The 20,724-nt window shown below is 38.8% G+C and overlaps 1 protein-coding gene across 1 annotated transcript in view; it reads right to left on the reverse strand.

Moving 5' to 3' along the window:
- The window catches only part of LOC128666694 (oocyte zinc finger protein XlCOF7.1-like), an 81,707-nt gene that overhangs the window by 17,850 nt on the left and 43,133 nt on the right, over positions 1-20,724 (reverse strand). Inside the window, exon 5 of the mRNA XM_053721432.1 lies at positions 5,165-5,293. Within this exon, the coding sequence (XP_053577407.1) occupies positions 5,165-5,293 (129 nt within the window). The remainder of the gene's footprint in view (positions 1-5,164; positions 5,294-20,724) is intronic.

The following is a 20,724-nucleotide window of genomic DNA, read 5'->3' on the forward strand; positions in this document are numbered from 1 at the left end:
TAGAGTGTCACAGAAAATAAGACTTACTTACCCCAGGACACTCATCTACATGTTTGTAGAAAGCCAAACCAGTACTGAAACGAAAATCAGCAGAGGTAATGGTATATATATAAGAGTATATAGTCGATCTGAAAAGGGAGGTAAGAGATGAATCTCTACGACCGATAACAGAGAACCTATGAAATAGACCCTGTAGAAGGAGATCATTGAATTCAAACAGGCAATACTCTCTTCACATCCCTCTGACATTCACTGCACGCTGCGGAAAACCGGGCTCCAACCTGCTGCGGAGCGCATATCAACGTAGAATCTAGCACAAACTTACTTCACCACCTCCATAGGAGGCAAAGTTTGTAAAAACTGATTTGTGGGTGTGGTGAGGGGTGTATTTATAGGCATTTTGAGGTTTGGGAAACTTTGCCCCTCCTGGTAGGAATGTATATCCCATACGTCACTAGCTCATGGACTCTTGCTAATTACATGAAAGAAATAAAGGTTAAGCCCAGTGGTTGTCTCACAGGAAAAAACATGAGCTGCGTGTTTAGGATATGGGAGCACATTATCATATAGCTATGACAAGCGTTCAGCGCATGGAGGCGGTAGTATGAGCCTCACGTACTATGTTGTTACGTTGAGCATTACATCAGACATACATTCCCCTATTACTATAAGCTGAAAAATAACCCAGACCAAGATAGGAATAAAGATTCTAAGTAGAATGCAAGACATGTCACAACGCCATGATTAACTGGAAGTTATAAACGAACATTTGACCACATTTTATGCTCATTTAGGGAGGGCTACATACGGTTTGGTATATTGCCCAAATACGGAATGCAGCTGTTAATTAATGTCCTGTAGCCCGACGCAACCCAAAGGTGTTAGTTCAGTATAGTAGTACTCAGTATACATTCACTGCAGCATAAGAATTAATCATAATATCCCCTTCTCAGCGAGATGGCAAGGTGAATAAACTATTGAACTATAACCCTCACATAATCCAGAGTCTCATAGTGAATGAAATCAGAACAGAGTTTTTCCCAGCAAGAGACTCAAGATTTGCAGCATGTAGAATACGCCCATGTAAAATGGACAGTCCTGCACGAGTCACAGGCCATACCCTAGCCGACTCCACTTTTCGTACGACTGTACCAGAAGCCAGATTTGCCAAGTAGATACTGATCGCGCTTGTCCCAATACTTGGTGTTGATGATCTGCTGACATATAAAACAAGATTCCCCCGCCATCACTATTTTGCTAGCGGCTTTGTAGGCTAGATTCTCCCTGTTGCTTGGTCTCAAACCTGCGTCCGGATCTGTGATAGATGTCAGGGAAGGCTTTAAGGGCAACAGCATATCTGGCTCTGGGTCCCGCTGTGACCCTATATCGGAATCTGGTAGATGCAGGTAAGAGGAAGTCGCTCCGGCCCTTAATGTTATTGCGGTCTCTTTCGACTGAGGGAGGACTTGATCGTTGGAGCTGCTATTGGCCTCCCATACGATGTGAGCAGAGTTGTTACTTATACTTTGTAAAGCAGAGCCCCCTTGACTGGTGTCGGGCTGCTTCAGCTGGAGAGGTTGATCCGCCGATTGCACCATTGCGCACAAATCAGCGCACGCAGAAAGGAGCCGATCCAGGCGAGGTACAAATATGGCCCACAGCTCAGTTAAAATAGCGGTGGTGGCATCCGATCTAACAGTGGTGGTCCCATCCATCATGTCAGGTGAGGGGTGAGTGGTAATAAGTAGTAGATAACAAGTAGTAGTAGAACTATGTACAGCGTGGTGGTGGACTCTGCCCCACAGTGCCAGACGGCCTTTTCGGTCTTAAATTGCTTCACGGCAGCCAAGGGATGTTTTTCCTTGATCCAGAAGAGTTCCCGGGCACAGATACTGCCAAGGGAGATAAGGATGGCACAATATATGACCACTTTTTGCCATAAGCTGTACAGAGCCTCAGCAATCCGTGGCCATCTTAGAACGCCGCTCACCGGAAGTCCATCTATTTTGTCATCTTTTACTGTAATTTCATTCTGGAATTGTGAGCTTTTCAGTTTCTGTTAAAAATAGAAGTGCAGAACACTCTTATATTCCACACAACCATTGGCTGCAAACTCTAGTGACCTAATTATAACTGTTCCTAATTGGCCACAGCAGAGCAGGTAACCTAAGTTACAACATGGCAGCTCCCATTGTTTTATAGATACTAAAACTTTACAAATGGGAACTGCTACATTTAACCACCAATCAGAAAGGTGCTACCCTGGTGCTGAACAAAAAATGGGCTGGTTTCTAAGCTTTTATTCCTGCTTTTTCAAATAAAGATAACGAGAACGAATAAAAATTGATAATAGGAATAAATTAAAATTTGCTTAAAATTGCTGCTCTATCTGAAGCATGAAAGAAAAAAATGGGTTTTTCATAGATGTAGAAGGAAGGGTATGATCTATATTATATAATTTTTTTATATAAATGATAATAGCATGGTGCTAAAATCTTTTAAAGATCTTGGAAAATAATTTGATTTCCCTACAAAAGATTTTTATCCTTATCTCCAAATGAGGAGGTTAGCCAGAAATCTGAGTCTCTCAAATGGGGAAGATAGGAGTTGGTCCTTAAAGGGATAGGGAAGTCATAATTAAATTTGCATGATTCTGATAGAGCAGGTAATTTTATTACACTTTTAAATTCACTTCTATTTTCAAATGTGCTTCGTTCTCTTGGTAACTCTTGCTGATTGAGAATACGCACATACCCTACACTAGAGTGAGCTAGCTGCTAATTGGTGCCTGCACACATTTGTCTCTTGTGATTGGCTAACTAGATGTGTTCATCTTGCTGCCAGTAGTGCAATGCTGTTCCTTCAGCAAAGGATCACAAGAGAATGAAGCAAATTTGATAATGGAAGTAAATTGGAAAGTTGTTTCAAATTGTATGTTCTATCCAAATCATGCAAGAAAATGTTGGGGTTTCCTGTCCTTTTAATTGTTGAAAATCTGAAGAAATATAAAAAAGGAGATTACTCTATTAAAAACTGGTATAGAACTTTAATGAAAAAAGAGGGGAGAGCTAATTTAAACTAATTAGTGCTAATATTAAAGTAAATGTAGACAGAATTCAGAGCAGTATTCTTATATTGGAGAAAATAGCCAAATCTATTTACTTTAGAGAGGACCATATAACTTTAATCCACCAGACATATCTCATTCCAGCAGCTATATAGACAAATGTATATATGCCTTAGACCAAGGGCACATATTGTCCATTATCTCTGGGAGTGTCCTCTTATTAATCAATTCGGGAGTAAAATAAACTTCTGGAGCCCTAAAATCATAAACAAAGAACTAAAGCTTGAGCGTGACTTTGTCATTTTCTTACCACCCAGAAATGCCAGATACAGAGAGAAAACGACAATTATAGTTGCTAGCTCTCCGATTTCCTTATCTTATAAATATTCCAATAAGGGGCTAATTTTTGAGTACAGAACTTTCTATAATGACTGACGTACAGTATACTATATTATGGTTTTGTCTTTATTATTTAAAAACACAAATGTTTTCTGTTAAAACGGTTTTGTCAATAAGGTATTTACATTCTTCAAAATGTGACTTCTCAACAACTGAAGAATATTACTGTTTTATTTGTTTTTTCTTTACTATAATCACTCAGTGCCATTGTGTATGTACCGTTTATGGGATAATCAATAAAGAAATATATATAAAAAAGAATGTTTATTAAAACTGGATGCTATATCTGATTTAAGATCTGGGCTTTGATGTGACTGAGCGTCACACATTACACATCCCACACTCACTTGTGTCCCTTTAAGATCTGGGTTTTGATGTCACTTTGTCACTGAGCATTACACATCACACACTCACTTGTGTCTCTTTAAGATCTGGGCTTTGATGTCACTTTGTCACGGAGCATCACATGCTACACATTACACACTCACTTGTGGCCCTTTAAGATCTGGGCTTTGATGTCACTGTCACTGAGAGTCATACGCTACACATTACACACTCACTTGTGGCCCTTTAAGATCTGGGCTTTGATATCACTGTCACTGAGAGTCATACGCTACACATTACACACTCACTTGTGTCTCTTTAAGATCTGGGCTTTGATGTCACTTTGACACTCAGCGTCACACATTACACACTCACTTGTGTCCCTTTAAGATCTGGGCTTGATGTCACTTTGTCACTGAGCGTTACACATCACACACTGACTTGTGTCCCTTTAAGATCTGGGCTTTGATGTCACTTTGTCACTGAGTGTCACATGCTACACATTACACACTCACTTGTGTATTCACTTCCTGTTTGTTGTCACTGAGTGTCACACATTACACATCCTCACACTCACTTGTGTATTTACTTCCTGTTTGATGTCACTCAGCGTCACACATTACACATCACACACTCACTTGTGTCCCTTTAAGATCTGGGCTTTGATGTCACTTTGTCACTGAGCATCACACATTACACACTCACTTGTGTCCCTTTAAGATCTGGGCTTTGATGTCACTTTGTCACTGAGCGTTACACATCACAAACTCACTTGTGTATTCACTTCCTGTTTGATCTCACTGAGCGTCTCACATTACACATCACACACTCACTTGTGTATTTACTTCCTGATTGTTGTCACCGAGCATCACACACTCACTTGTGTATTCACTTCCTGTTTGTTGTCACTGAGCGTCACACATTACACATCCTCACACTCACTTGTGTATTTACTTCCTGTTTGTTTTCACTGAGCGTCACACATCACACACTCACTTGTGTATTTACTTCCTGTTTGTTGTCACTGAGCGTCACGCATCACACACTCACTTGTGTATTTACTTCCCGTTTGTTGTCACTGAGCATCACACATCACACATTCACTTGTGTATTTACTTCCTGTTTGTTGTCACTGAGCGTCACACATCACACACTCACTTGTGTATTTACTTCCTGTTTGTTATCACTGAGCGTCACACATCACACACTCACCTGTGTATTTACTTCCTGTTTGTTGTCACTGAGCATCACACATCACACAATCACTTGTGTATTTACTTCCTGTTTGTTGTCACCTAGCGTCACACATCACACACTCACTTGTGTATTTACTTCCTGTTTGTTGTCACCTAGCGTCACACATCACACACTCACTTGTGTCCGTAGCCTCATGGTTTTCTGTGTTAATATCTTCATAGTCTCCCTGCTCCCGAATCACAAGGGTTTTCACCACACACAGATCTTCTGTTTCTTCCACTTTTGCTAATTCAGGGTTAATTTTATCTGAAAGAAAAACACATTTCAATAGTTAACACGAGAAATCTTTATATATTACGTCCCTTGTGTATTTACTTCCTGTTTATTGTCACAGAGCTCACACTCTATTCAGCAATATCATTAAATACAGGTTTATTCTCTATTTAATCAGATTTTTATTTTCAAGTCATGCAATAGTGCTAGATTACAAGCTGGCATATACTCATAAATAAGAAAATGTATGCTTACCTGATAAATGTATTTCTTTTATGACACGATGAGTCCACGGATCATCCTAATTACTATTGGGAATATCACTCCTGCACTGCAGGAGGCGGCAAAGCGCACCACAGTAAAGCTGTTAAATAGCTCCTCCCTTCCCTCCCACTCCAGTCAATTGACCGAAGTTAAGGAGAAAAAAGGAAAACAAGGTGCAGAGGTGTCTGAAGTTTATAACATACAAATAACCTGTCTAAATAACAGGGCGGGCCGTGGACTCATCGTGTCAAAAAAGAGATAAATTTATCAGGTAAGCATAAATTTTCTTTTCTTTTTAATGACACGATGAGTCCACGGATCATCTTAATTACTATTGGGAATCAATACAAATACAAATACCCCTTCTATGTATAGGAGTTATATCCCAATTAAATAAAGTGCTCCACTTCCTCTGAGATTTTTCCCCAGACCCAGAATAAAAAGTCAGCACTTACCTTTAAAATCTGCCCGACAGCAGGGCAGCTCAGCAGGTTTGAGAGGTCCTCTCCCTCACATAGCCCTGTGGAAAACAGATAAAGCCTGAGTAATCTTACTTAGGCTATCAGGGTTAGGGCAGCATTAATGTATGGGTGGCGCAGTGAGAATTATGTCCCACAAGTTCCCGTTGCTCTAAAGCCACCACTGCTCTACTGAAGAGACTGATATGGACTACGGCTACACCCTAGAACAAAGCAGCACAATCTTGTACTACTTTAAAATAATAAACTCTTGATTGAAGAATCATTTGCTAACACCTAACTTTACAACCTCCTTGCACTTAACGTAGGCAAAGAGAATGACTGGGGTGGGAGGGAAGGGAGGAGCTATTTAACAGCTTTGCTGTGGTGCTCTTTGCCGCCTCCTGCAGGGCAGGAGTGATATTCCCAATAGTAATTAAGATGATACGTGGACTCATTGTGTCATTAAAAAGAAATATATGTATATAAGCACATACATATATATGTATATAAGCACAACACATATATATGTATATAAGCACATAAATATACATGTGTATAAGCACATAAATATACATGTATTTAAGCACATAAATATACATGTATATAAGCACATACATATACATGTATATAAGAACATACATATATATGTATATAAGCACATACATATATATGTATATAAGCACATAAAACAATTTATGTAAGAATTTACCTGATAAATTCATTTCTTTCATATTGGCAAGAGTCCATGAGCTAGTGACGTATGGGATATACATTCCTACCAGGAGGGGCAAAGTTTCCCAAACCTCAAAATGCCTATAAATACACCCCCCACCACACCCACAATTCAGTTTAACGAATAGCCAAGAAGTGGGGTGATAAGAAAGGAGCGAAAGCATCAACAAGGAATTGGAATAATTGTGCTTTATACAAAAAAATCATAACCACCACAAAAAGGGTGGCCCTCATGGACTCTTGCCAATATGAAAGAAATTAATTTATCAGGTAAATTCTTACATAAATTATGTTTTCTTTCATGTAATTGGCAAGAGTCCATGAGCTAGTGACGTATGGGATAGCAAATACCCAAGATGTGGAACTCCACGCAAGAGTCACTAGAGAGGGAGGGATAAAAATAAAGACAACCAATTCCTCTGAAAAAGAATCCACAACCCAAATCAAAAGTTTTAATCTTTATGATGAAAAAAACTGAAATTATAAGCAGAAGAATCAAACTGAAACAGCTGCCTGAAGTACTTTTCTACCAAAAACTGCTTCTGAAGAAGAGAAAACATCAAAATGGTAGAATTTAGTAAAAGTATCCAAAGAAGACCAAGTTGCTGCTCTGCAAATCTGATCAACAGAAGCTTCATTCTTAAAAGCCCAGGAAGTAGAAACTGACCTAGAGGAATGAGCCGTAATCCTCTGAGGCGGGGACTACCCGACTCCAAATAAGCATGATGAATCAAAAGCTTTAACCAAGACGCCAAAGAAATGGCAGAAGCCTTCTGACCTTTGCTAGAACCAGAAAAGATAACAAATAGACTAGAAGTCTTTCTGAAATCTTTAGTAGCTTCAACATAATATTTCAAAGCTCTTACCACATCCAAAGAATGTAAAGATCTTTCCAAAGAATTCTTAGGATTAGGACACAACGAAGGGACAACAATTTCTCTAATAATGTTGTTGGAATTCCCAACTTTAGGTAAAAATTTAAATGTAGTCCGCAAAACCGCCTTATCCTGATGAAAAATCAGAAAAGGAGACTCACAAGAAAGAGCAGATAATTCAGAAACTCTTCTAGCAGAAGAGATGGCCAAAAGGAACAATACTTTCCAAGAAAGTAATGTAATGCCCAATGAATGCATAGGCTCAAACGGAGGAGCCTGTAAAGCCCTCAAAACCAAATTAAGACTCCAAGGAGGAGAGATTGATTTAATGTCAGGCTTGATACGAACCAAAGCCTGTACAAAACAATGAATATCAGGAAGATTAGCAATTTTTCTGTGAAACAGAACAGAAAGAGCAGAGATTTGTCCTTTCAAGGAACTTGCAGACAAACCCTTATCCAAACCATCCTGAAGAAACTGTAAAATTCTAGGAATTCTAAAAGAATGCCAAGAGAATTTATGAGAAGAACACCATGAAATGTAAGTCTTCCAAACTCGGTAATAAATCTTTCTAGTCACAGATTTGCGAGCCTGCAACATAGTATTAATCACTGAGTCAGAGAAACCTCTATGACTAAGCACTAGGCGTTCAATATCCATACCTTCAAATTTAATGATTTGAGATCCTGATGGAAAAAATGGACCTTGAGATAGAAGGTCTGGCCTTAACAGAAGTGGCCAAGGTTGGCAACTGGACATCCGAACAAGATCCGCATACCAAAACCTGTGTGGCCATGCTGGAGCCACCAGCAGTACAAATAGAAACATAGAAACATAGATATTGACGGCAGATAAGAGCCATAGGCCCAGCAAGTCTGCCCCACCTTACCTAACAGTATAAACTTATCTAGTTCGTAGGATAGCCCTATGCTTGTCCCATGCATTTTTAAAGTCCCCCACAGTGTTTGTTGCTACTACCTCTTGAGGAAGTTTATTCCATAAATCAATCACTCTTTCTGTAAAGAAGTGCTTCCTCAAATTACTCCTGAATCTACTACCCTTTAGCTTGAGCTCATGACCCCTTGTTCTTGAATTTTCCATTTTATGTAAAATACCCACAGCCTCAGTTTTACTAAACCCTTTAATGTACTTGAAAGTTGCTATCATATCACCTCTTTCCCTTCTCTCCTCTAAGCTATACATATTTAGGTCATTGAGCCTATCCTGGTAAGTTTTATTTTTTAGACCATGTACCATTTTGGTAGCCCTCCTTTGCACAGATTCAAGTTTGTTAATATCCTTCTGAAGATATGGCCTCCAGAACTGCACACAATACTCAAGATGAGGCCTAACTAATGATCTATAAAGTGGCATAAGAACCTTACTATTTCTGCTGCAAATACCTCTACCAATACATCCAAGCATTCTGCTAGCCTTACTCGCTGCCTTACTACATTGTTTACTAAGTTTTAAATCATCTGAAATAATAATTCCCAAGTCCTCTTCCTCGTCTGTAACAGTCAGTAAAGTGTCATTGAGTCTGTAATTAACATTTGGATTTTTCTTCCCTAAATGCATTATTTTACACTTTGCTGTGTTAAACTTTAGATCCCAGTCGTTTGTCCAATCCTCCAATTGTTGTATATCACTTCTCATTTTGTCTACCCCCCCTGGAACATCCACTCTGTTGCAAATTTTTGTATCATCTGCAAAGAGACATACTTTCCCCTGTAGCCCTTTGCTGATATCGCAGATAAATATGTTAAACAAAACAGGCCCCAGAACTGACCCCTGAGGAACACCACTAGTAACAGCCCCCTCTGCTGAATGAACTCCATTTACTAAGACACTTTGTTTTCTGTCCTTAAGCCAGCATTCCACCCAGTTCACAATTTTTGAATCTAGACCAAGGAGATATAGTTTGTGAATAAGTTTATTGTGTGGGACGGTGTCAAATGCTTTGCTGAAATCTAGATATGCTACATCAACTGCTCCTCCCTTGTCTAATACTTTTGTTACATAATCAAAGAAGTCAATTAGATTAGTCTGACATGATCTCCCTGAAGTAAAACCATGCTGATTTTGGTCCTCTAAATTGTTTGTCTTTATGTAAGTCATAATTCTTTCCTTTAAGAGGCTTTCCATTAATTTCCCTACTACTGAAGTTAAACTAACTGGCCTGTAGTTGCCAGATTCTTCTCTACTGCCCTTTTTATGAAGAGGTATTACATTTGCTATTCTCCAATCATCTGGGACAGCTCCTGTTAATAGTGACTGATTAAACAGATCAGTTAATGGGACAGTTAGCACTGAACGAAGTTCTTTTAAAACCCTTGGATGAATATTATCAGGACCCACTGCCTTTGTAACATTTATTTTTGATAATGCTAACAAAACCTCATCCTCTGTAAAAAGATTACTGTTAAGCTTGTTTCTATTTTGCATAGCATCCCTTAATGTAGACATTGTATCTTCACAATCTTTAGTGAAAACAGAACAGAAGTAATCATTGAGACAGTCTGCAATCTGCTTATCTCCTTCTATTATTCTACCATCAACTGATTTCAATTTTACTATTCCTACCTTATTTTTTCTTCTTTCACTGATATATCTAAAGAATGTTTTGTCCCCATGTTTTACTGACTGTGCTATCTTCTCTTCTGCATCAGCTTTAACCTTCCTAATTAACTGCTTAGTCTTTTTTTGTTGGAGTCTCCATATTTTCATATCATCATCTGCTTGTGTGTGTCTGTAATTTTTATAAGCTATCTTTTTTGTCTTTACAGCATGTGCTACTTCTTTGGAAAACCAAATTGGTTTCCGCTTTCTTTTACTTTTACAGACATGTCTAATACAGTGTGCGGTTGCATCTAAAATGGCACCTTTCACAAATTCCCACTGTTCTTGAACCCCTGTAATAAGATTTTTCCCCTTTAAATAGTTTTTTAGGTATTCTCCCATTAATGAAAAATCTGCCGTCCTAAAGTCTAAAACTTTTGTTTTAGTCTGGGTGTACAGTTCCTGAACATGAATACTAAACCAAACAGATTGATGATCACTGGATCCTAAGTTCTCACCTACAGACACATCTGAAACTGTATCACTGTTTGTAAGTATTAGATCTAATATAGCTTCCTTACGAGTTGGTTCCTTGACTAATTGTTCAAGTGATTCCCCTAGCAGAGATTCAAGAATATACCTGCTTCTAGCCGATCTAGCAGAAGGAATCTTCCAGTCTATATCTGGCAAATTAAAGTCCCCCAGTACTATAACCTTACCCTTCATGGTCATTTTGGTTATTTCATCTAATAACAGATTGTCCAGTTTTTCATCCTGCAATGGAGGCCTATATACAACCCCTATTCTAAAAACATTTTTATCTCCAATTTCCAAAGTCACCCAAATACTTTCCACCTCATCATTTGTTCCTACAATTTCAGTAACCTTTATATTTTCATTTACATACAAAGCAACTCCTCCACCTTTCTTTCCTACTCTGTTCTTTTTTAAATAACCTGTATCCAGGTATGACTATGTCCCAGTCATGCAAATCATTGTACCATGTTTCTGTTATAGCTACTAAATCCAAGTTGTCCCTAGTCATTATTGAAATGAGTTCAGGTAATTTATTTCCTAAGCTGCGAGCATTTGTGCTCATGGCACGAAGAATTTTTCTACTAGAATTTCTAGAATTGTTACTTGGACTAACAGTTTTGGCATGCTGTGGGGGGCAGGTGGATATATTAATGCTACCCCCCTTTATTAGTTTAAATGATTTCTAATAAAGTATTTGAACTCCTCTCCCAGATACTCTGTTCCTTTAGCATCCAAATGCAAGCCATCTCTCCTAAATAACCTAGTATCTTTCCAAACAGAGCTATAATGGCCAATAAAACCAAATCCTCGTTCCCTGCACCACTTATCTAACCAAGAATTAAATGTTGTTATCCGCTCCATCTTTCCTGCTTCCTGGTCATACACAGGTAAAATAGCAGAAAATGATAGAGTTGATGCCACAGTCTCTAAATGATTACCTAGGTCACAAAACTCTTTCTGAACAGCAGCAACATGATTACTAGCCAGATCATTTGTTCCTAAATGTACAATCACATCTAACTCACTTCCCTTTCCTGCTGCCTTAACAATTCTCAAAATACGATTCTTATCCCTGTGAGCAGTAGCTCCTGGAAGACATCTAACCTCCCTTGTTTCTCCTTTACTTTCACCTAAATACACATTCCTCAAAATAGAGTCACCCACTAACAGTCTTTTTCTCAAAAACACATCTGCAGTTCTTTCCTGTGTTATGTTACCTGGAGAATCAGGTGCCAATAGATTTAAATTACCTGTTACAGCTTCAGAGGGCTCAGAAACAGCAATCTCCTCATCACAAGTGTATTCGGCAAGAGCAGCATAGGAGTTTTGCAATGGCAGAGGTTGTGGGCAATGCTTCTGGTCTACTGTTCTAATTCTTCCAGAGCCTACAGTGATCCATCTGCCTCTCCTTGCTGATCTCATAATGAACGCTCCATTATGATTTTGGAAATCACTCTTGGAAGAAGAACTAGAGGCGGAAAGACATAAGCAGGTTGATAATTCCAAGGAAGTGACAACGCATCCACTGCTTCCGCCTGAGGATCCCTGGACCTGGACAGATACCTGGGAAGTTTCCTGTTTAGATGAGAAGCCATCAGATCTATTTCTGGAAGCCCCACCATCTGAACAATCCGAAGAAACACATCTGGGTGAAGAGACCATTCTCCCGGATGTAAAGTCTGGCGACTGAGATAATCCGATTCCCAATTGTCTATACCTGGGATATGGACCGCAGAGATTAGACAGGAGCTGGATTCCGCCCATGCAAGTATCCGAGATACTTCTTTCATAGTTTGAGGACTGCGAGTCCCACCTTGATGATTGACATACGCCACGGTTGTGACATTGTCTGTCTGAAAACAAATAAACGGTTCTCTCTTCAGGAGAGGCCAAAACTGAAGAGCTCCAAAATATTGATTGATAATCTCGCCTCTTGAAGAGTTCCAAAATATTGATTGATAATCTCGCCTCTTGAGATTTCCAAACCCCCTGCACTGTCAGAGATCCCCAGAAAGCTCCCCAACCTGAAAGACTCGCATCTGTTGTAATCACAGTCCAGGTTGGACGAACAAAAGAGGCCCCCTGAACTAAACGATGGTGATCTAACCACCAAGTCAGAGATAGTTGAACACTGGGATTTAAGGATATTAATTGTGATATCTTTGTATAATTCCTGCACCATTGGCTCAGCATACAAAGCTGAAGAGGTGCTGCAGTCATGAGACCTAAAACCTCCATGCACATAGCTACTGAAGGGAATGACTGAGACTGAAGGTTCCGACAAGCTGAAACCAATTTCAGACGTCTTTTGTCTGTTAGAGACAAAGTCATGGATACTGAATCTATTTGGAATCTTAAAAAGGTTACCCTTGTCTGAGGAATCAAGGAACTTTTTGGTAAATTGATCCTCCAACCATGTCTTTGAAGAAACAACACTAGTTGATTTGTGTGAGATTCTGCAGAATGTAAAGACTGAGCAAGTACCAAGATATCATCCAAATAAGGAAACACCGCAATACCCCGCTCTCTGATTACAGAGAGTAGGGCACTGAGAACCTTTGAAAAGATCCTTGGAGCTGTTGCTAGGCCAAAAGAAAGAGCAACAAATTGGTAATGCTTGTATAGAAAAGAGAATCTCAGGAACTGATAGTGATCTGGATGAATCGGAATATGAAGATATGCATCCTGTAAGTCTATTGTGGACATATAATGCCCTTGCTGAACAAAAGGCAGAATAGTTCTTATAGTCACCATTTTGAATGTTGGTATACTTACATAACGATTCAAAATTTTTAGATCCAGAACTGGTCTGAAAGAATTCTCTTTCTTTGGAACAATGAACAGATTTGAATAAAACCCCAGACCCCGTTCCCGGAAAGGGAACTGGCACAATTACCCCGGATAACTCCAGGTCTGAAACACAATTCAGGAAAGCCTGCGCCTTTACTGGGTTCACTGGAATGCGTGAGAGAAAGAAACTTCTCACAGGGGGTCTTACCTTGAAACCTTTTCTGTACCCTTGAGAAACAATGTTCTGGATCCAATGATTTTGGATTGAATTTATCCACACATCTTTAAAAAATCTTAGTCTGCCCCCTACCAGCTGCGCTGGAATGAGGGCCGCACCTTCATGTAGACTTGGGGGCTGATTTTGATTTTCTGAAAGGCTTGGATTTATTCCAGACTGGAGAAGGCTTCCAATTGGAAACCGTTCCTTTAGGGTAAGGGTTCAGATTTCTGTTCCTTATTCTGACGAAAGGAACGAAAACGATTAGCAGCCCTAAATTTACCCTTAGATTTTTTATCCTGAGGCAAGAAGGCTCCCTTCCCCCCAGTGACAGTTCAAACAATAGAATCCAACTGAGAACCAAATAATTACCTTGGAAAGAAAGAGATAGCAATGTTGACTTAGAAGTCATATCCGCATTCCAAGATTTAAGCCATAAAGCTCTTCTAGCTAAAATAGCTAGACATATACCTGACATCAATTCTGATATAACAAATGGCATCACAAATGAAATTATTAGCATGTTGAATTAGCTTAACAATGCTATACACATTAGGATCTGGTACTTGTTGCGCTAAAGTTTCCAACCAAAAAGTTGAAGCTGCAGCAACATCAGCCAAAGAAATAACAGGCCTAAGAAGATGACCTGAACATAAATAAGACTTCCTTAGATAAGATTCAAGCTTCCTATCTAAAGTATCTTTAAAAGAAGTACTATCTGCCGTAGGAATAGTAGTACGCTTTGCAAGAGTAGAGATAGCCCCATCAACTTTGGGGATCTTTTCCCAAAACTCCAATCTATCAGTCGGCAAAGGGTACAGTTTCTTAAACCTTGAAGAAGGAGTAAATGAATACCCAGACTATTCCATTCCCTAGAAATTACATCTGAAATAGCATCAGGAACTGGAAAAACCGAATTTAAACGTTTACTGGTTTTAATATCAAAAGGACTAGTCTTCTCCATATGTAATGCAATCAACACCTCTTTTAATAAGGAACGAATATACTCCATTTTAAATAAATATGAAGTTTTGTCAGTGTCAATATCTGAGGCAGAATCTTCTGAACCAGAGAGATCCTCATCAGAGATAGAAAAATCAGAATGCTGTCGGTCATTTAAAAATTCATCAAATTTATGAGAAGTTTTAAAAGACCTTTTACATTTATTAGAAGGTGGTATAACAGACAGGGCCTTCTGAATAGAATTAGAAACAAATTCTCTCACATTAACAGGAATATCCTGAACATTAGATGTTGAAGGAACAACAACAGGTAATGGATTACTACTAATGGAAATATTGTCTGCTTTTGAAAGTTTATCATGACAACTAACACAAACTACAGCCGGAGGAACAGTTACCACAAGTTTACAACAAATGCACTTAGCTTTGGTAGAACCGACATCAGGCAGCAGGATTCCAGTAGTAGATTCTGAAACAGGGTCAGCTTGAGACATCTTGCAATATGGAATAGAAAAAACAACATATAAAGCAAAATTATCAATTTCCTTATATGACAGTTTCAGGAATGGGAAAAAATGCAAACAGAATAAGCGTCTGGAAACCAGAAGCAAAAATAAATAATGACTTAAGTAATGTCAAAAATCTGGCACCAAGTATGACGCCCAACTGACAAAATATTTTTTGGCGCAAAAAACGTCTGCAACAAACACGAGCGTCATAGATGACGCAACTACGTGAAAAACTCTCGGCGCCAACCAAGATGCCGGAAATTACATCATTACGTCAACAAACGTAATTCTTGCGCCAAAAAAGTATCGCGCCAAAAATGACGCAATAAATTATAGTAGTTTGAGCTCCCGCGAGCCTAAAAGCCCGTAATTTTAGAAAAGAAAGTCAATTTGAAAAATTTTCAGGTAAGAAATAATTTTTCCATATGCATTTCCCAAAATGAAACTGACAGTCTGTAAGAAGGAAATATACTGATTAACCTGAGTCATGGCAAATATAAGTAAAAAACATATATTTAGAACTTTACATATAAAGTGCCAAACCATAGCTGAGAGTGTCATAAGTAAAAGAAAACATAATTACCAAAAGACACTCATCTACATAAAGTAGATAGCCAAACCAATACAGAAACGAGAATCAGTAGAGGTAATGGTATATAAAAGAGTATATCGTATTTTGAATCTCTACGACCGATAACAGAGAACCTCTGAAATAGATCCCCGTTAGGATGACCATTGAATTCAATAGGTAATACTCCCTTCACATCCCTCTGTCATTGACTGCACTCTGAGAGGAACCGGGCTTCAGCATGCTGAGAAGCGCATATCAAACGTAGAAATCTAGCACAAACTTACTTCACCACCTCCATAGGAGGCAAAGTTTGTAAAACTGAATTGTGGGTGTGGTGGGGGGTGTATTTATAGGCATTTTGAGGTTTGGGAAACTTTGCCCCTCCTGGTAGGAATGTATATCCCATACGTCACTAGCTCATGGACTCTTGCCAATTACATGAAAGAAATATATATGTATATAAGCACATACATATATATGTATATAAGCACATACATATATATGTATATAAGCACATAAATATATATGTATCTAAGCACATAAATATATATGTATATAAGCACATAAATATGTACAGTATATAAGCACATAAATATATATGTATATAAGCACATAAATATATATGTATATAAGCACATACATATATATTTATTGAGAACACACAGTCCCCATAGAACGCAATGTAAAGGCTCTTTTCAGTGCAGTTTTATTTCTAACTCACCACACCCGCAACTTTTAACCCTTTATAACTGCTTAGTGCATTTTTTTATGTTTAAATAATAAAGATGCTTTTTTATCACAAAAAAACCCCACCACTTTATTTTGGGAGCAATTGTGGGACATTTAGAAAATTTAAAGGAAAAGAAACCCAATTTTGTTTTTTCATGATTCAGCACCTGGGTTTGCTGGCTAAATTTAGACACCTTTCAGCAAGCGCTACCCAAGGTTCTAAACTCAAAAATGGTCTGGCTCCTAGGCTTTACATTCCTGCTTTTTCAAATACAGATACCAAGAGAACAAAGAAAAATTCGGCTAGATTACGAGTTTTGTCGGTAAAAACCTGCGGAGCTAACGCTCCTTTTTTTCTTACCACTCCCTTTAAACAACGCTGGTATTACAAGTTTTCTGAATGGATGCGTTAGCCTCAGAAAAGTGAGCGTTGAGCAAATTTAGCGCCACTTCTACCTATAATACCAGCGTTGCTTACGGTAGCGGTAAGCTGGAAAAACGTGCTCGTGCACGATTCCCCCATAGGAAACAATGGGGCTGAGACGGCTGAAAAAAAACCTAACACCTGCAAAAAAGCAGCGTTCAGCTCCTAACGCAGCCCCATTGTTTCCTATGGGGAAACACTTTCTAAGTCTACACCTAACACCCTAACATGAACCCTGAGTCTAAACACCCCTAATCTTACACTTATTAACCCCCTAATCTGCCTCCTCCGACATCGCTGACACCTGCATATTATTAACCCCCTAATCTGCCGCTCCTGACACCGCCACCACCTACATTATCCCTATGAACCCTTAATCTGCTGCCCCCAACATCGCCGACACCTATATTATATTTATTAACCCCTAATCTTCCGCCCCCAACGTCGCCGCCACCTACCTACACTTATTAACCCCTAAACTGCCGACCGGACATCGCTGCCACTATAATAAATGTATTAACCCCTAAACCGCCGCACTCCTGCCTCGCAAACACTATAATAAATTTTATTAACCCCTAATCTGCCCTCCCTAACATCGCCGCCACCTACCTACAATTATTAACCCCTAATCTGCCGCCCCCAACGTCGCCGCTACTATAATAAAGTTATTAACCCCTAAACCTAAGTCTAACCCTAACCCTAACACCCCCCTAACTTAAATATAATTTAAATACATCTAAATAAATTTACTATAATTAAATAAATTATTCCTATTTAAAAATAAATACTTACCTATAAAATAAACCATAAGATAGCTACAATATAACTAATAGTTACATTGTAGCTATTTTAGGATTTATATTTATTTTACAGTTAACTTTGTATTTATTTTAACTAGGTACAATAGCTATTAAATAGTTAATAACTATTTAATAGCTACCTAGTTAAAATAAGTACAAAATTACCTGTAAAATAAATCCTAACCTAAGTTACAAATACACCTAACACTACACTATCAATAAATTAACTAAATAAATTAACTACAATGATCTAAACTAAAATACAATTAAATAAACTAAACTACATTACAAAAACAAACAAACACTAAATTACAAAAAATAAAAAAATATTACAAGAATTTTAATCTAATTACACCTAATCTAAGCCCCCTAATAAAATAAAAAAGCCCCCCAAAATAATAAAATTCCCTACCCTATACTAAATTACAAAAGTAATCAGCTCTTTTACCAGCCCTTAAAAGGGCTTTTTGCGGGGCATTGCCCCAAAGTAATCAGCTCTTTTACCTGTAAAATAAAATACAAGACCCCCCTAACATTACAACCCACCACCCACACACCCCTACTCTAAAACCCACCCGATTCACCCTTTAAAAAAACCTAACAGTACCCCATTGAAGATCACCCTACCTTGAGCCGTGTTCACCCAGCCGGGCACCGATGGGGCAGAAGAGGACATCCGGACCGGCAGACATCTTCATCCGATCGGGGCAGAAGAGGTCATCCACCCAGCAGAAGTCTTCATCCAAGCGGCATCTTCTATCTTCATCCATCCGGCGCGGAGCGGGTCCATCTTCAAGACATCCGACGCAAAGCATCCTCTTCTTCCCGACGACTAAAGACGAATGAAGGTTCCTTTAAATTACGTCATCTAAGATGGCGTCCCTCGAATTCCGATTGGCTGATAGGATTCTAACAGCTAATCGGAATTAAGGTAGGAAAAATCCGATTGGCTGATTGGATCAGCCAATAGAATGCGAGGTCAATCAACCAATCGGATTTTTCCTACCTTAATTCCGATTGGTTTATTTTTCCTACCTTAATTCCGAATCCTATCAGCCAATCGGAATTCGAGGGACGCCATCTTGGATGACATCATTTAAAGGAAGCTTCATTCGTCGTTAGTCGTCGGGAAGAAGAGGATGCTCCGCGTCGGATGTCTTGAAGATGGACCCGCTCCGCGCCGGATGGATGAAGATAGAAGATGCGGCTTGGATGAAGACTTCTGCTGGATGGAGGACCTCTTCTGCCCCGATCAGATGAAGACTTCTGCCGCTCCGGATGTCCTCTTCTGGCCCATCGGTGCCCGGCTGGGTGAACACGGTGCAAGGTAGGGTGATCTTCAATGGGGTAGTGTTAGGTTTTTTTAAGGGGGGGATCGGGTGGGTTTTAGAGTAGGGGTGTGTGGGTGGTGGGTTGTAATGTTGGGGGGGGGTTGTATTTTATTTTACAGGTAAAAGAGCCGATTACTTTGGGGCAAAGCCCCGCAAAAAGCCCTTTTAAGGGCTGGTAAAAGAGCTGATTACTTTTGTAATTTAGTATAGGGTAGGGAATTTTATTATTTTGGGGGGCTTTTTTATTTTATTAGGGGGCTTAGATTAGGTGTAATTAGATTAAAATTCTTGTAATATTTTTTTATTTTTTGCAATTTAGTGGGTTTTTTTTTGTAATATAGTTTAGTTTATTTAATTGTATTTTAGTTTAGATCATTGTAGGTAATTTATTTAATTAATTTATTGATAGTGTAGTGTTAGGTGTATTTGTAACTTAGGTTAGGATTTATTTTACAGGTAATGTTGTAATTATTTTAACTAGGTAGCTATTAAATAGTTATTAACTATTTAATAGCTATTGTACCTAATTAAAATAAATACAAAGTTGCCTGTAAAATAAATATAAATCCTAAAATAGCTACAATGTAATTATTAGTTTTATTGTAGCTATCTTATGTTTTTTTTATAGGCATTTATTTTTAAATAGGAATAATTTATTTAATTATAGTAAATTTATTTAGATTTATTTAAATTATATTTAAGTTAGGGGGTGTTAGGGTTAGACTTAGGTTTAGGGGTTAATAACTTTATTATAGTAGCGGCGACGTTGGGGGCGGCAGATTAGGGGATAATAATTGTAGGTAGGTGGCGGCGATGTTAGGGAGGGCAGATTAGGGGTTAATAAAATTTATTAAAGTGTTTGCGAGGCGGGAGTGCGGCGGTTTAGGGGTTAATACATTTATTATAGTGGCGGCGATGTCCGGTCGGCAGATTAGGGGTTAATAAGTGTAGGTAGGTGGCGGCGACGTTGGGGGGGGCAGATTAGGGGTTAATAAATATAATATAGGTGTCGGCGATGTTAGGGACAGCAGATTAGGGGTTCATAGCTATAATGTAGGTGGAGGCGGTGTCCGGTCGGCATATTAGGGGTTAAATAATTTTATTATAGGGTTTGCGAAGTGGGGGGCCTCGGTTTAGGGGTTAATAGGTAGTTTATGGGTGTTAGTGTACTTTGCAGCACTGTAGTTAAGAGCTTTATGTTCCGGCGTTAGCCCATAAAACTCTTAACTACTGACTTTTTTATGCGGTAGGAGTCTTGGAGGTAGAGGCTGTACCGCTCACTTCTTCCAAGACTCGTAATACCGGCGTTAGGCAAATCCCATTAAAAAGATAGGATACGCAATTGACGTAAGGGGATTTGCGGTAGCCAAAAGTCGCTGAAGAAAAGTGAGCCTCTACCTGCCATACTCTTAATACCAGCGGGCGTTAAAAAGCAGCGTTAGGACCCCTTAACGCTGCTTTTTAAGGCTAACGCATAACTCGTAATCTAGGCGATTGATAATAGAAGTAAATTAGAAATGTTTTAAAATAGCAGTATATTAAGCATCAGCATATTTACATAGTGTGTGCACAAATTAAATCTTTTTGGTATGTTTGGACTTAGACCAAGAGGCTTTCATGTGGACCTGGATGTATCTGACTTTTGAGACACTAAACAGGAGGATCATTTTGTCTTGGAATGAAAAAAAAGGAGTTATCCTAAC

Source organism: Bombina bombina, chromosome 7, assembly GCF_027579735.1.
Source record: "Bombina bombina isolate aBomBom1 chromosome 7, aBomBom1.pri, whole genome shotgun sequence".
NCBI classification, from domain to species: domain Eukaryota; kingdom Metazoa; phylum Chordata; class Amphibia; order Anura; family Bombinatoridae; genus Bombina; species Bombina bombina.